At 63.9% G+C, this 15,769-nt stretch overlaps 1 protein-coding gene across 2 annotated transcripts in view; it reads left to right on the top strand.

The window, feature by feature from the left end:
• AGRN (agrin) overlaps positions 1-15,769 on the top strand; it is a 33,368-nt gene that overhangs the window by 13,374 nt on the left and 4,225 nt on the right. Inside the window, exons 3-32 of one of the 2 annotated variants that reach the window (XM_063105461.1) lie at positions 735-782; positions 5,062-5,277; positions 5,364-5,588; positions 5,680-5,904; positions 6,045-6,251; positions 7,303-7,521; positions 7,608-7,802; positions 7,890-8,090; positions 8,174-8,322; positions 8,402-8,507; positions 9,384-9,500; positions 9,583-9,747; positions 9,928-10,071; positions 10,161-10,285; positions 10,358-10,463; positions 10,596-10,928; positions 11,056-11,193; positions 11,606-11,733; positions 11,890-12,004; positions 12,091-12,210; positions 12,337-12,693; positions 12,870-13,062; positions 13,246-13,461; positions 13,801-14,030; positions 14,130-14,264; positions 14,478-14,574; positions 14,656-14,820; positions 15,014-15,125; positions 15,351-15,362; positions 15,602-15,718. In XM_063105461.1, coding sequence (XP_062961531.1) covers positions 735-782; positions 5,062-5,277; positions 5,364-5,588; positions 5,680-5,904; positions 6,045-6,251; positions 7,303-7,521; positions 7,608-7,802; positions 7,890-8,090; positions 8,174-8,322; positions 8,402-8,507; positions 9,384-9,500; positions 9,583-9,747; positions 9,928-10,071; positions 10,161-10,285; positions 10,358-10,463; positions 10,596-10,928; positions 11,056-11,193; positions 11,606-11,733; positions 11,890-12,004; positions 12,091-12,210; positions 12,337-12,693; positions 12,870-13,062; positions 13,246-13,461; positions 13,801-14,030; positions 14,130-14,264; positions 14,478-14,574; positions 14,656-14,820; positions 15,014-15,125; positions 15,351-15,362; positions 15,602-15,718 — 4,916 coding nt within the window. The remainder of the gene's footprint in view (positions 1-734; positions 783-5,061; positions 5,278-5,363; positions 5,589-5,679; positions 5,905-6,044; positions 6,252-7,302; positions 7,522-7,607; positions 7,803-7,889; positions 8,091-8,173; positions 8,323-8,401; positions 8,508-9,383; positions 9,501-9,582; positions 9,748-9,927; positions 10,072-10,160; positions 10,286-10,357; positions 10,464-10,595; positions 10,929-11,055; positions 11,194-11,605; positions 11,734-11,889; positions 12,005-12,090; positions 12,211-12,336; positions 12,694-12,869; positions 13,063-13,245; positions 13,462-13,800; positions 14,031-14,129; positions 14,265-14,477; positions 14,575-14,655; positions 14,821-15,013; positions 15,126-15,350; positions 15,363-15,601; positions 15,719-15,769) is intronic. The other variant, XM_063105462.1, reaches the window with a different exon arrangement.

Here is a 15,769-nt window from a genome sequence, read left to right on the forward strand (position 1 = left end):
CGCTGTCGCTGGAGCGGGACCCCCGGCAGCAGCCCGGGGTCTCCCTGCTGGTGCGATACTTCATGATCCCATGCAACGTCTGCCTGATCCTGCTGGCCACGTCCACACTTGGCTTCGCTGTGCTGCTCTTCCTCAACAACTGTACGTGGCCGCTGGGTGTGGCCACCCCAGCTAGGCCCGAGTGGCCTTGCTCCTGCTGGCCAAGCGTCCCCCTCTTGGTTGCTAACGGTTGGAGGGCAGGCGGGACCATAGAGAGGCAGGGGGCCATGACCAGACCCAGATGGGCCACATGTATCTTCTGGGGACAGTTTGAGTCACTGTCTGGACCCCTGGGTTCCTTGAGGACTGTCTTTGGGCTCTTGGTGGGGCTGACCCTCATCCTGAGCTGCAGAAACCACTCTTTGTGGGAATTAGGGACGGAGAACAGCTGAGTGGGGCAGGGCCTAGGGCTGGACTCATCTGGGGACGGAGGTGGCTGGGCCTCTGCCTTGGGCCCACCTGACAGGTGGTACAGGCTGTGAGCACGTGGCTGGAGGGCCAGAGAAGAGCCTCTGCCAGCCAATGGGGTCAGGGCTGGACACCTCGGCTTCCCAGCCTCCCCAGCCCGGATCTCTGTAACTGGGGCTGAGGAGGGGGTGTGGGTGGGCAGGATATTCCTGCCAGGCTGGGCAAAGGGGTTGGATATGGAAAGACCTGCTCAGAGGGCCCTAACTTGGAGATTTGTTTTTTTCCAGACAAACCTGGGACCCACTTCACAGCAACACCTATGATACCTCCTGATGGTGAGTGGGGGCTGCAGTCAGTGACAGGCTGAGCTTAGGGGGACACCCAGATGGGCATGGCACTCTGGGAGGCCAGGGGCCAATTTGGGGTGTGCACATCAGATGTGTTAGGTGTGTCTGGAGGAGGGAGGACGCTGGACAAGGGAGCCTGGGTTCTTCCTGGGGAGTCCACAGAAGTGGGCAGAGGACGGAGCTGGAGGTCTGGAGGCCCCAGCCCATCTTGGCTGCTTGCAGTGCACAAGAGCGTAGCTCTAACTTCTGGGCCTCAGCCCCCAGAAGTTGTGATTATGTCAGACAATGCATGTGGGGTCAGGGTGGGAAGCCTGGGGCAGTGGAGTTAGGGTCTGGTTACAGGGGCTTCCTCTCTTTTGTCCTCACTTCTCCCCACTCAGGAAGGGGTGGGGCTGGAGACGGCAGCCAGAGGAAAGACTGGGCTGGGCTGGGGGGCGCTCAGCACAACCAGCACAGCTGTCTCAGGAGGGGCTTGGAGGGCCTGGGGTCTGTCCGTGGGTCTGAGCAGGGGTCTGAGCAGGCGGTGCAGGAGAGCAGCCGTGCTGGAGGGGCGGGCTCACCTTTTGACCCACTCTGTGGGGTGGGGCCTGGCTAATATGGGGCTGCTAATATGTGGGCCTGTAATTAAGCTAATGTGAGCCAGAAAGAGAGGAAGCTGAGCTGCAGGGAGCAGGGACAAAGGGCGGGGCACGTCTCCCACCACCCACCCTGTAGTCCTCTCCAGCTGGCTCGCTCCCAGTACCTGCCTCATCACTGGGTCCCGTGCTGGGTAGGTGCTTTTCCAGGTTCCCAGAAGTCACACGGCAAGGCTGTCTGTACGTGGGGTGGGGCTGCAGGTCTGTCCTGACCAGGACGTGGGGTGGGGAGGACAACTTGGAGGATCTTGGAGTGGCCTGGGGCTGGGGGCCTGGGCCCTTGTCCCTGCATACACCCCTGGGTTGTGTAGGTCTTCTGGGTCATTTCCTGGGTCTTAGGAGTGGGAGTGAGGCAGGGTCTCCTTTCCTCTGTCCACAGTGCCGCAGTGCCTACCCACCCTGTGCTGGGAGGTGAGGGCCAGGGTGGGGGCAGCCCAGGGTCCTCAGCGGTCTGAGAGACAGCATAGGGGTGTTCCCTAGGAGTGGGGACCTTGGGCACCCAGGAGCAGAGCCAGATTTGGGGGTGTGGGATTGAGGGGCTCTTCCGCTCTCTCCTGTCTTGGAGGCCATCCAGGCTGGGGCCATGTGTAGTCAGCTGTCTGTTAACTCCTGGAGGCTGTGGTGCCTGCATGCTGGTAGTGTGCTCTCTGACACACCTGGCCACTTGGGGCCTGAAACCAGGACCCTGGGCTGGGGCAACATCAGGGGTGGGGAGAGGAGCCCGGCAGTGGGAATAGGGGTGGTGGTTGTGGGGCCCCTGTCCTGCCCCTGGGCTCTGGCCCTGCAACCTCTGTCTGTGGGCTCCCAGCCCTGGCCCCCTGACAGCAACGCCCTCCTTGGGCCACTCCCACAAGACTCTGAGGGCCGGCCCCTCAGAGCTCCAGGTCCCACCTGGGTCGTGGGGAGAGACTTGTCTGCAGGACCCCAGTGAGCCAGGACAGTGTGGCCCTGCAGAGGTGAGGGATGCCAGTGGCCTCCAAGGGGCCTACACCTGGGGGGGTTGCTGTCCCCCCTCCTGAGACACTGGAGCCTTTCAGGTCAGGGCAGCATGACCCCACTGTGTGGCATGTGAGCGGCAGGGCTGGGTAGGTGGATGGGCAAGCAGCCTGCTTGTCCCAGACACCCTCTTAGGGGATGAGCAGTGCAGAAAAGGCAGGTCTGTGCTGGGCTGGGGCTGAGGACGGAGGTTTTTTAGCCTGTGGACAAGATGCCTGAGCTGTCTGGATTTAAAGATTGGGTTCAGGTGGCTCCTCTCAACATCCTTAGCCCCCTCTCCTGAAACCCAAAAGTCTGGTGAGCATCTTGTTTCCTTTACACACACACACCCATCTTCCCCACAGCTGCATGTGTGGGTCCCACATCCACACCCATCCCGCCACACAGTCATGGAAAGCTGCATGTCATAGTCTTCACACATGCCTGCCACCTCACTCTCTGGGTCCCTTGCAGACACTCACACCACAGATCTGTGACCACAGGCAGGGCTAGGCCATCCGCTCCATCCTCCACCGCACTCAAGAGCAGGACGGGAGTTAAATATACCCGCTCCAGCACTGGCTATAAAAAGCCACTGCCGCCTCCAGCATTGTGTGTTACAGGGGGGGCCTTGGGTGTGCTGTGACAGAAACTGCTTGGGGACAGGAAGAGGCCAGGGAGCGACTCCTGAAGGAGGCTGAGCTGGGGCAGACTTGTTAGGGCTCTCAGGGGTGACCGTCAGGGACACATGGCTCCCAGTGCCCGGTGTGCCACTTCATGTATGAGGGTAGTGTGGGCAGCTGCCTTCCTCCACAGGTCTCTGTCGTGGGGGACACAGCAGAACTGCGGGCTGGGCTGGGGAGGAAGGCAGGGGTCTTGGTGGGTGAGAAACAGCCATCCAGGAACAGGTGTCCTTGGCTGTGGGTCAGGACCTTGGAAGAGGTCTGGCTAGGCTAGAGTGACCAGAGGGAGAGAGAGGGCTGAGCCCGAGGAGCAGGGACACGCAGCAGAGCCCAGGCACAGGGAGGTGACCAGGTCCTTAGTCATGGGGTCAGGAGCCTGGGCGAGACCTTGGTCAGCAGGTCCTGCTGAAGCCTAAGAGAGCAGCCAACAGGGCTTCAGCAGTGTCTGTTAGATTTGGCCTGGGAGTCCCAGGGGCCTTGGGCAAGAGAGGCTGGCATGTGAGAGGGAGGTGCCAAGGGCAGAGAAGGGGAGACAGGAGGGAGGTGAGGGCCACGGGGGAGCATGGTTTGGGTTTGTTTTGAGCCGGGACACAGGGGTGGCCATTGGTAGTGACAGTTCTTGTTACTTTGCTCATTGTGGCAGCCAATGCTCAATGCCACGCTGAGTGCTGGGCTTTGCAGATATTGGCCTTTTAACCCCACAACCCTGGGAACTGCATCCCGTTGTCCCCATTCACAGAAGGGGACACCGAGGCACAGTGAGGTGATAACCTGCCCACAGTCACATGCTGGGTGAACACAGAGCTGGGTCAGCCCAGCTCAAGGACCTGAGGGGAAAGGGGAGTGAAAGGGGGCGGGGGGCACAGGTGAGACTGGGGGAAGGGGACATGGGTGGGTGGCAGGGATGGCGGGCTGAGGACCCACTACACTGAGACTCCTGGGGTGGGGGCAGGGACTGCCTGCTGGACCCTGAGGGGGCTGTCGCTCTGGCAACAGCTGGCTCCTGCTCCCAGTGCACCCCACCCTCCTGGCTTCCCTGTGCCCCATTTCCTCAGCCTGCTGGGACTTGGTAGTGGGTAGCACCCCCCCCCCCCGTGGCTTATTAATCAACATTTATTAGATCCAAACAGGTGCAGCCCCTAATGGGCCTTCTCCGCCCATGGGTGCACTGTCCTGGGTGGGGGTTCTGAAGAGTCAGCCTGCCCCGGCCCCAGTGCTGTGCTTCAGTGGTGGGTGTGTGCCTGGCACCGTTGTCTGCAACGTTAAGAACTAAAACGCTCAGGGATAAAGTGATGAGCACAGCGCCAGGGCTCGGCCCCCGAGACCGTCACTGTGGACAGGTTAGGTGGGGCTGCTCGAGATGGGAGGAGCGACTGGACCGGGAGGCCGCATGGGGGCGCTGAGAGACCCCAGGGAGAGATGCCACAGTCAGCGTGGGGCCGGGGAGGCTGCAGGGGGGTGTGGACCTGGGGGGCTGGCCGTGGGGGCCATGGGAGGTGAGGTGGGGTCCCGGGGAGCAGGGAATCAGAGGGTGGAGGTGAGACCCGGCTTCAGACCCCTCCCTTGTGTGTGGCCTGAGGCAGGGGTCCAGTGTGGTGGGCACTGAAGCAGCTCCCAGGAGGGGGCACCTGAAGCTCGTCACCTGGGGAGGGCGAGCCTGGGCTCTGGGGAGAGGTGAGGAGTCGCATGAAGCACAGATGGCTGGACAGGGACTAGCCCATTGTGGGGACACGGACGCCCCTCTCCACAGTTGCAAGGTGTTGGGGGTGAGGTGAAAATGTCCCCCGCTAAGGAGAGGCCCGTGGGCCGGGCCCTGTGAACATGGGCGCACGTGAGGCCGTGTGTAAGCACACGGGCGTGTGGACACGCGAGTGGACATGTCCGTCGGGTTTCGTGAGTGACCGCGGAGCGGGCGGTGGAGCCGCGTCCGTCCGGCAGGCGGGCCGCGACCTTCCCTTGTCCCGCCCGCCCTAGCGTGCCGCGGGATGCTGTGCGGCTTCGGCGCCGTGTGCGAGCCCAGCGCGGAGAATCCCGGACGGGCGTCCTGCGTGTGCAAGAAGAGCTCGTGCCCCAACGTGGTGGCGCCCGTGTGCGGCTCAGACGCCTCCACCTACAGCAACGAGTGCGAGCTGCAGCGCGCGCAGTGCCGCCAGCAGAGGCGCATCCGCCTGCTCCGCCGCGGGCCCTGCGGTGAGCGCGCCCCGGGGACGGGGACGCCCGGGACAGGCGCTGGGGGCGGGGCGGGCGCAGCGTGACCCCACCCTCCTCGCCCGCAGGGTCCCCGGACCCCTGCTCCAACGTGACCTGCAGCTTTGGCAGTACCTGCGCGCGCTCCGCCGACGGGCAGACGGCCTCGTGCCTGTGTCCCACGACCTGCCGGGGCACCCCCGAGGGCACCGTGTGCGGCAGCGACGGCACAGACTACCCCGGCGAGTGCCAGCTCCTGCGCCGGGCCTGCGCCCGCCAGGAAAACATCTTCAAGAAGCTGGACGGCCCCTGCGGTGAGCGCTGCCCGGAGCGCATAGCTCCACTTCCGTGCGTGCGTGTGCGCACACGCGACAGCATCCTGACTCCTGCCCTCCCGACCCCCAGACCCCTGCCAGGGCACCCTCACTGACCTGAGCCGCATCTGCCGCGTGAACCCACGCACGCGGCGCCCCGAAATGCTCCTGAGGCCGGAGAGCTGCCCTTCCCGGAGGGCGCCTGTGTGTGGCGACGATGGGGTCACCTACGAAAACGACTGCGTCATGGGCCGAACAGGGGCTGCCCGTGGCCTCCTCCTCCAGAAAGTGCGCTCTGGCCAGTGCCAGCCTCGAGGTGGGCGGCCTCCCCAAGGGCCCTACCCCTGCCACTGTGTGACCCACGAGGCCCCTCCTGTGCCACTGGGTCCCCTGCACATCCAGGTGGACCTGGCATGGTGCTCTGGCATCTCTGATCTCCTCGTCCCCGCTCCCCAGACCAGTGCCCAGACGCCTGCCTGTTCAATGCTGTGTGCTTGTCCCGCCGTGGCCATCCCCATTGCTCCTGTGACCGTGTCACCTGTGACGGGGCCTACAGGCCTGTGTGCGCCCAGGACGGGCACACGTATGACAATGACTGTTGGCGCCAGCAGGCTGAGTGTCAGCAGCAACGAGCCATCCCTGCCAAGCACCAGGGCCCGTGTGGTGAGCTTCAGGGTGGCCCAGGCTGGAGTGCTGCCCTGCGTCAGTCTCTGCCTGTCATCACATGCCATCGTCATCCCCCCATGTTTGCGCTGGGCTCTGGGGGAAGGCTGCTCACCTGGGAAGGATCGGGGTGGGTGGAGGCAGAGAGGATGGTGCCCGGGACACCTGGGGGGCGGGGGCCTTGTGCAGGCTCCCCCTGATACTTGCACTTGGCCACGCTGCCACCTGCAAGCCCTCTAGTCTGTCCACCCGTCTGTCTCTCTGTCCGGGGTGGGTGGGTGTGGACACAACACTGGGGGAGCTCTAGACTCGTGGGACACGTGCAGCCACCAGTCCCTTTAGAGGTAGCCTCAGTTAGGATTTGAGGGACTGATGGAGGGTGGAGGCAGCAGCCAGCGTGTCCCCTGTGGCTCTGCCATTGTAGTCGGCCGGTCTGTCCATTCTTCTGGTCTTTCTTTCTGCGTCTGTCTCCTCTTCTTGGTCCTTCCTTCCCTCTCGGCTCCGCCTCTTGTGTCTTCCAGCCTGACCTGCTGGCAGGATGAGGTGCCGTGCCTGCCCGCCAGGAGCCTGCAGCCCGAGGTCTGCCCCCGGCGAGGTGGGGGGGTGGCTCGCTGCTGCCTGGCCTTGTGGTCCTCAGAGCAAGTGGACAGACACCTCCTCCCCCATGCGGCCCTGGGTGTGACTCTGGGGGTGCAGACTCCTCCCACCCACGGAGAGCCCCCCCACGTGCACGGGTGTCCTGGGGCTGCTGGTGCTTGGGGGTCCATGGCCTGGGCAGGTGGCCAGGCCTGGCTGCCAGGAAGCACCTGTGTCTTGGGGGCAACCCCACCCCACACTCATGCAGGGGCTGGGCTGTTTCAGTTTGTGTCCCTGTCCACATCTGTCGTGTGTCTGTCCCTTTCTCTGCTGTGTCCTGTGCATCTGGCCCTTCCCCCGTCCACTCTTCCTCCACCGTCCCCACCCTGGGGAAGCGACTGCTGCGTGGGGCTGCGGGCTTTGCCCACAGCTAAGGGGAGCATGTGGGTCCGCTGAGTGCCCATGTTCTCCCCAGACCAGGCCCCGTCCCCCTGCCGTGGGGTGCAGTGCACATTCGGGGCAACCTGTGCCGTGAAGAACGGGGAGGCTGTGTGTGAGTGCCCACAGGCATGTTCTGGCACCTATGACCCCGTGTGCGGCAGCGATGGCGTCACCTACAGCAATGCGTGCGAGCTGGAGGCCACGGCCTGTGCCCTCGGGCGGGAGATCCGGGTAGCACGCAGAGGACCCTGTGGTCAGTGGTGGGCGAGTGGGGCTGGCTGGGGAGTGGGGGAGGGAGGAGAACTCCTGGTCGCCATGGAGACTGGGCTCTCTCCCCAGACCACTGCGGGCAGTGCCGCTTTGGAGCTCTGTGTGAGGCTGAGACCGGGCGCTGTGTTTGCCCCTCTGAATGTGTGGCCTCGGCCCAGCCCGTGTGTGGTTCTGATGGGCACACATATGCCAGCGAGTGTGAGCTGCACGTCCACGCCTGCACACACCAGATCAGCCTGCGCGTGGCCTCCGCCGGACACTGCCGTGAGTGAGGCCAGGAGCCGGGGGGCCGGGGTCCCAGGCCTCCCCCACCAGGGTCTGCTGACCCTTGCCTGGCTCTGTCTCCCGCAGAGACTTGTGGAGACACGGTGTGTGCCTTTGGGGCTGTGTGTTCGGCAGGGCAGTGTGTGTGTCCCCGGTGTGAGCGCCCCCCACCCAGCCCCGTATGCGGCACCGACGGTATCACTTACCGCAGCACCTGCGAGCTACGGGAAGCTGCCTGTCGGCAGCAGGTGAACATTGAGGAGGCCCGGAGAGGGCCGTGTGAGCAGGGTAGGCTCAGGGGACAGTGGGTGTGGACTGCTAGGACCCAGCCCCAGACGAGGACCCCTGGGTGACCTGGCTCTTCACCACAGCCGAGTGTGGCTCGGGCGGCTCTGGCTCCGGAGACGACGGTGTGTGTGAGCAGGAGCTGTGCCGGCAGCACGGTGGCGTGTGGGACGAGGACTCGGAGGATGGCCCATGTGTCTGTGGCTTCAGCTGCCAGAGTGTCCCCAGGAGCCCGGTGAGCCCCCACCTCTCCTGGCTCTGGGTGGGCAGCAAGGAAGGGGCTGAGGCCACCCACTCTGACACCACAACTGCAGGTGTGCGGCTCTGATGGGGTCACCTATGGCACCGAATGTGACCTGAAGAAGGCCCGGTGTGAGTCACAGCGAGAACTGTACATCGCGGCTCAGGGAGCCTGCCAAGGTGAGCAGCAGGCTCCTTATAGGTGTGTTGGCACACAGGGCACACCTGCTCAGGCTCACGTGCAGAAGCCTCGGCGTTCCCATGTATGCACATGGGTGTGAGGTGTGTGGAACCACGTGTGTCTTATCAGCCAGTACCAAGCACCTACTGTGCGTCAGATCAGGCTTTGGTGCTGGGAGGTGGCAGGGAACCATGTGCAGCCCCGTCCTCTGGACCTTTTCTCTCGTTGCAGAGAGACTGACAGTGACTCAGTGAAAATGTCGCATTTATTATAAGTTTATGCATGCACAAGGTGGTCCTGAGTGTGCTTATGCATGTACACAGTTTCGATGGGTGTGATTAAATGTGTGTGGCTTTGGAGGAATGTGGATGACTGTGTGTGCACATTTGTGTGTGTGTGTGTCCATGTTGGCTTACAAAGACACACTTACCTGTGTGTGCATGGGGTGCATGTCCACAGCCTTTGGGCATTCTGTGTGTACACAACCATGTGTACTCTGTGTGTTTCTGGTCTTGCATTTACAGACATGTCTTTTTTTTTTTTTTTAATAAGGTGACCGGTAAGGGGATCTTAACCTTTGACTTGGTGTTGTCAGCACCACACTCTCCCAAGTGAGCTAACTGGCCATCCCTATATAGGGATCCGAACCTGTGGCCTTGGTGTTATCAGCACAGCACTCTCCCAAGTGAGCCACGGGCCGGCCCTACAGACATGTCTTTGTATGTGCTGTGGTTTCACCTGTGACTCAGCCCCAGGCTCCCAGGCCCTGGTGGCAGTTGGTATCAGGACAGCTGAGTGGTCGTGGCAGGGGGAAGGTGAAGCAGGCTGTGCGTCCAGCACCACATGAGGTCAGAACACTGTGCCCCTCCCTGCAGGTCCCACCTTGGCCCCACTGCTGCCTGTGGCTCCCCTGCACTGTGCCCAGACCCCCTACGGCTGCTGCCAAGACAATGTCACTGCTGCCCAGGGTGTGGGCCGTGCTGGCTGCCCCAGTGAGTACCTGAACTCAGCCCTGATCTCTGGCCTGTTGGAGCCGTGCAGCTGCAGTGACCCTGTCCTTCCCCGGCTTTGCAGGTGCGTGCCAGTGCAACCCACATGGCTCCTACAGCAGCACCTGCGACCCAGCTACAGGCCAGTGCTCCTGCCGCCCAGGTGTGGGGGGCCTCAAGTGTGACCGCTGCGAGCCTGGCTTCTGGAACTTCCGGGGCATTGTCACTGATGGCCGGAGTGGCTGTACCCGTGAGTGACAGGGCCCTGGGCTGGCCACCAGCCATGCACTCACGCTTGCCCAGCTCTCATCACCCTGACCCTCCACTGTACCCTTGCCTGATCCACACCAGGGGCTAGGAAGTGGGGTGGGGGGCGTCCCAGAGCAGGTGGGGAAGACTGTCTAGGTGCAGACATCAGTTTCCTCCCCAGCTTGCAGCTGTGACCCCTGGGGTGCCGTGCGGGACGACTGTGAGCAGATGACAGGGCTGTGCTCCTGCAAGCCTGGGGTGGCTGGTCCCAAGTGCGGGCAATGTCCAGATGGTCGCGCCTTGGGCCCTGCTGGCTGTGAACCAGGTGAGGGCAAGGGCTCATGTTGACCCAGGGCTCCCAGTGCTGGGGGTGGGGCAGCCTGAGTGCTGGGGGTCTCCATATCTGTGCCCCAGACTCCTCGGTGCCCGAGACTTGTTTGGAGATGCGCTGTGAGTTTGGTGCATTCTGCGTGGAGGAGGCTGGCTCTGCCCACTGTGTTTGCCCAGCGCTCACATGTCCTGAGACTGATGCTACCAAGGTGAGAGGTGGGCAGTGTGGAGAGTGGGGCAGTGGGGAAGACCTCACCTGAGCTTCTCTGCCCTGTGGCCAGGTCTGCGGGTCGGATGGGGTCACCTATGGCAACGAGTGCCAGCTGAAGACCATTGCCTGCCGCCAGAGCCTGAACATCTCTGTGCAGAGCCTCGGCCCCTGTCAGGGTGAGCTCACTGGGCATCACCCACAACTGACCAGCAAGGCCTGACCCTGCCCTGCCTACAGCCCCACCCTGCCCTGAGCCACCTGACCCCAGCCCCCATCCGGCCCCCATCCTAACCTCCCTCTTCTTGCAGAGGCTGTTGTTCCTGGTGCCCACCCAACACCCGCGTCCATAACCACCCCAGGGCCCATCCTGAGCGAGATGCTGCCACTACCCCCCAGCACCCACCCCATGGCTCCCAGCAGTATCCCCTACAGCCGGCCCACTCCTCTACACTCATCACGACCTTGGACCACCGCCAGCATCCCCAGGACCACCACGCGGCCTGCACTGACTATGTCCCCCACAGCACCCTCTGCTGTGACCAGTCTCGTCATGTCTGCCTTCGGAGAATCCGGCAGTGCAGATGGCAGTGGCGAGGAAGAGCTGAGCGGGGACCAGGAGGCCAGCGGGGGGGGGTCTGGGGGTGAGCAGGGACCAGGAGGCCAGTGGGGGGAGGTCTGGGGGTGGGTGGGGCTCAGAGATGTGGGGGGTGGGGCGCAGGGTGCAAGAGAGGCTCCACCTGGGGCTGGGCTCAGACTACGCCTCCCCAGGACTCGAGCCCCCTGAGGACAGCAATGTGGGGACCCCTGGGCCACCCATCGAGAGGGCTTCCTGCTACAACTCACCTTTGGGCTGCTGTTCGGATGGCAAGACACCCTCAGTGGACACAGAGGGCTCCAACTGTCCCGGTGAGTTGGCAGCTGGGGACAGGGTGGAGCTTCAGGAGCAGCCTGTCCCCAGGCAGCAGGTTGGTACGGGGGTTTACGGTCTTCTGGCCTCAGCACGTGCGTGTGTGTGGTCTTGGGGATTCGGCACCCCTCCCCCGCACATGTATGGTCTTGGCCCCGCACACAGGTGCGTGGTCAGGACCCCGTGCCTAACCTGTCTCTCTTGTTGCAAGCCGGCCGGGGGCACTGCTTCAAGGAGTCCGCCCGGTAACTGACACCAGCCCTGCCCTGGGGTCTCCACTAACCTCATGACCATCTGACTAACATCCATCCGCCCTGTGCCCCGTGCGGCTTGCTGCTGGGGCCTGTGCCCATGGCCGGCCCAGGAGGCCAGGCAGGCACCGGGCAGGGCCTCACTGCCCCTCCCCCACAGCCACCAAGGCGTTCCAGGGCGTGCTGGAACTTGAGGGGGTCGAGGGGCAGGAGCTATTCTACACACCAGAGATGGCTGACCCCAAGTCGGAGCTGTTTGGGGAGACCGCCAGGAGCATCGAGAGTGCGGTAATGTGCGGGCCTGCTGGGTGAGGGGTGCAGCCCCTGCTCAGCCACTGGCCTTCCTCTGAGGACAGACCCGGGGGGAGGACCTGGGTGGCAGGACCCCAGCTTCATCCAGGCCTGGGTGGCTGCCCAGAGTCCTCCCACACTCCCTGCCCACAGCTGGACGACCTCTTCCGGAACTCAGATGTCAAGAAGGACTTCTGGAGTGTCCGCCTGCGGGACCTGGGGCCCGGCAGATCGGTCCGTGCCATTGTGGACGTGCACTTTGACCCCAGTGAGCCTCCCCCCACGTCCTCTTGAGGCCATTAATGGGTGGTGGAGACATAGGCTGTGCCATGCTCAGAGCCCCCTCCTCCCCAGCCACAGCCTTCAGGGCCCCCGACGTGAGCCGGGCCCTGCTCCGGCAGATCCAGGTGTCCAGGCGCCGGTCCCTGGGGGTGACACGGCCACTGCAGGACCACGTGCGTTTCATGGACTTTGGTGAGTACCATACCAGGCCACGAGCTACAGCTTGGTTGTCCCCTCCCCTTCCCCAGAACCCCATTCCCTGTTGGCCCTCCCTGTGTCCTGCTTCTTGCGGACTCTGATGGCTCCCCCCACCCCCAGACTGGTTTCCTGCGTTCACGGTAGCCACAACTGGAGCCACTGCTGCTGTGACCACAGCCAGAGCTACCACTGTGGCCCGCCTGCCTTCCTCTGCGGTGACCCATCGGGCCCCGTACCCTATTCATACAAGCCGGCCCACTGGCAGGACCACAGCACCCCCCAGCACACGCTGGCCCCCCACCACTGCCCCCAGCCGGGCGGCTGGACGCCGACCTCTGACCCCAGGGCCCCAGCAGCCCCCAAGGCCCTGTGACTCCCAACCCTGCCTCCATGGGGGGACCTGCCAAGACCAGGACTCAGGCAGAGCCTTCACCTGCAGCTGCCGGACGGGCAGGGGAGGCGCCTTCTGTGAGAAGGGTAAGGGTCCTCGCTACGGGGCAGGAGCAGGGGGACAGGGGGGCGGGCGCAAGGATTGGGGGCAGGGCCAAGCGACCCTCAGGAGGAGGGGCGGGGCCTGGGGTTAGTGCCCGGCCCGGGGGCCGGCATGGGACCCTCCGCGCTCCTGCAGCCGGCCCTGCCCATCGTCCCCGCAGCGCTGCGCCCCTCCTTGCCGGCCTTCGGAGGTCGCTCCTTCCTGGCCTTCCCCACCCTCCGCGCCTACCACACGCTGCGTCTAGCGCTGGAGTTCCGGGCGCTGGAGCCTCAGGGGCTGCTGCTCTACAACGGCAACGCCCGCGGAAAGGACTTCCTGGCACTGGCGCTGCTGGGCGGCCGCGTGCAGCTCAGGTGCGCGGGGCGGGGGCGGGGCCAGGGGCGGGGCCGCGTGTAGCTCAGGAGCGGGGTCGGGGTCATGTGCAATTCGTGGGCGGGGCCGCGTGCAGTTCAGGGGGCGGGGTGTGGGCGGGACCGCTTGCAGCTCATGGGGCGGGGTGGGGCAGGGCCCCGTTTGAGCACCTGCCCCACCCCCAGGTTCGACACAGGTTCGGGGCCTGCGGTGCTGACGAGCTCGGTGCCCGTAGAGCCGGGTCGGTGGCACCGACTAGAGCTGTCGCGGCACTGGCGCCGGGGCACACTCTCAGTGGATGGTGAGACCCCTGTCGTGGGTGAGAGTCCCAGTGGCACTGACGGTCTCAACCTCGACACTGACCTCTTCGTGGGTGGTGTCCCAGAGGACCACGCTGCCATGTGAGCATCGAGGAAGGGATCGTGGTCTGGACTCCAACCCCTGACCCTCCAGCCATTCCTGTCCTGCTTGGGTGGCATCCCTGAGGACCAGGTTGCTCTGTGGCCACTGCAGGGGGATTGGTTTGGCTCTGATCTTCAGTTGCGACTCTTGACCCTTAATTCCATCTTCTGATCCTGCCCTGTTTGTGGGGTCTGCCACCTTGTGAGCAGCAAAAGCACGGAGTGGGAGAAGGGGCCGCCCTGATCTCTGGCTCTAGTTTATTGGAAGATGTCAGTATCAGAACTGGCTGAGAAATGATGGCTCTGGCCTCTGGTCACTTACCCCTTTCCTGGTGGCAGGGTGCTTGAACGGACCTCTGTCAGCGTCGGCCTGAGAGGCTGCATCCGTTTGCTAGACGTCAACAACCAGCGGTTGGAGCTCAGCAGCTGGCAGGGGGCTGCGGTCCAAAGCTTCAGTGTGGGCGAGTGTGGGGACCACCCCTGCCTGCCCAACCCCTGCCGTGGTGGGGCCCCATGCCAGGCCCTGGAGGCCGGTGTGTTCCACTGTCAGTGCCCACCCGGCCGCTTTGGTGAGGGCGGGGCCAGGGACTAGGTGCTGGGGGTGGGCAACCATTTGTCTCTGGGCAGGTTCTTTCATCTCTCGGGATCCCCATCCTGTCTCCCTCCAGGCCCGACCTGCGCCAATGAAAAGAGCCCCTGCCAGCCGAACCCCTGCCACGGGGCAGCCCCCTGCCATGTGCTACCCGAGGGTGGGGCCAAGTGCGAGTGCCCCCTGGGACGCAGGGGCAGCCTCTGCCAGATAGGTGGGGGGAAGGGCTCTCCAGGCACGGAATTGAACGTTCGGGTTGGGGGGTAGTCCAAGTTGGACTGGGGCTTGGGTGCCAGTTAGGGTTGAGATTCGGGCTGGTATTGGGTGTTAATTAGATTAGGCATGGGGCTGACAGGGCAGTGGTGGTGCAGGAGACCCCAGGGGTCAGGGCCCCGAGCCTTGTGTGAACCTGTTTGGCCTTCCACAGTGTCAGAGCAAGACGACCCTCGGCCCTTCCTGGCTGACTTCAGCGGCTTCTCCTACCTAGAGCTGAAAGGCTTGCACAATTTTGAGCGGGACCTGGGGTCAGTAGGGCAGAATGGGTGGGGGGGGTGAACCCTCCTGTTTCCAGCCTGTGACCCCTGCATGACCCCATGTGACTGCAGGGAGAAGATGGCGGTGGAGGTGGTGTTCCTGGCCCGTGGCCCCAGTGGCCTGCTCCTCTACAACGGGCAGAAGACGGACGGCAAGGGCGACTTCGTATCACTGGTGTTGCATGACCGCCGCCTGGAGTTCCGCTATGACCTGGGCAAGGGGGCAGCTGTCATCAGGTGGGCAAGTGTAGGTGGGCCAGGGGGACTAGACTGGGCCCTGCTCTGGACGACCACCCACCCCAACAACAGGGAGGACTCAGGGGGCTGGTCCTGGGGTGAGGACCAGGCTGGGCATGTGGCAGTGTCGCTTGGGCCATTGAGTGGGCAAGCAGAGGCCAGAGCCTGCTCATGGGGGCCCCCTCCTTTCCAGGAGCAAAGAGCCCATCACCCTGGGCACCTGGACCAGGGTCTCACTGGAGCGAAATGGCCGCAAGGGCGCCATGCGTGTTGGTGATGGGCCCCGTGTGCTAGGGGAGTCCCCGGTAAGGGCCCCTGGAGTTGTGGGGGGGCCTGGGCCTCTCCCGACGCGCTCCCACCGCCTCCCTCCTCCTACCCTCCGAGGGCTCGGCAGCCCCCACCCTGTGGTTGGCTCTTACTGAGCTGTTTTCTCTCCATCTATCCCATGCCTCCATCTGTCTGTCTTCTCTCTCTGCCCCGCTGCTCTCTGGCTCTTGCTCTGCAATCCCCACCCGCTCTTCGGATGTCAGAAATCCCGCAAGGTACTGTCTCCCTCTCTCCTGCTCATTGTCTCCTGCGCCTCCAGCCTTAGAGTAGCTCCTTCCCCACTAAGGACCCAACCATCTGCCGTTTTTGTGTGATTAACGCTGCCTCCTAGATAGGTCGGGGGGCTGTGGGGTGTTGGGGAGCCTTGGATGGTTGGGCAACCTTGGTCTGGGACTCAGCCTGTCCCTGGCCAGTGGTGGGCTTCACGCAGCCCCTCACCCAGCGCCTCCTGCAGGTGCCACACACCATCCTCAATCTGAAGGAGCCACTCTACGTTGGGGGCGCCCCTGACTTCAGCAAGCTAGCTCGGGCGGCTGCAGTGTCCTCGGGCTTTGATGGTGCCATCCAGCTGGTACGTGGGGCAGGGGTGGGGACGTCTCACCAGGGCTCTGTGCTGTGGGGG

This window comes from Cynocephalus volans, chromosome 8, assembly GCF_027409185.1.
Source record: "Cynocephalus volans isolate mCynVol1 chromosome 8, mCynVol1.pri, whole genome shotgun sequence".
Lineage (NCBI taxonomy): Eukaryota > Metazoa > Chordata > Mammalia > Dermoptera > Cynocephalidae > Cynocephalus > Cynocephalus volans.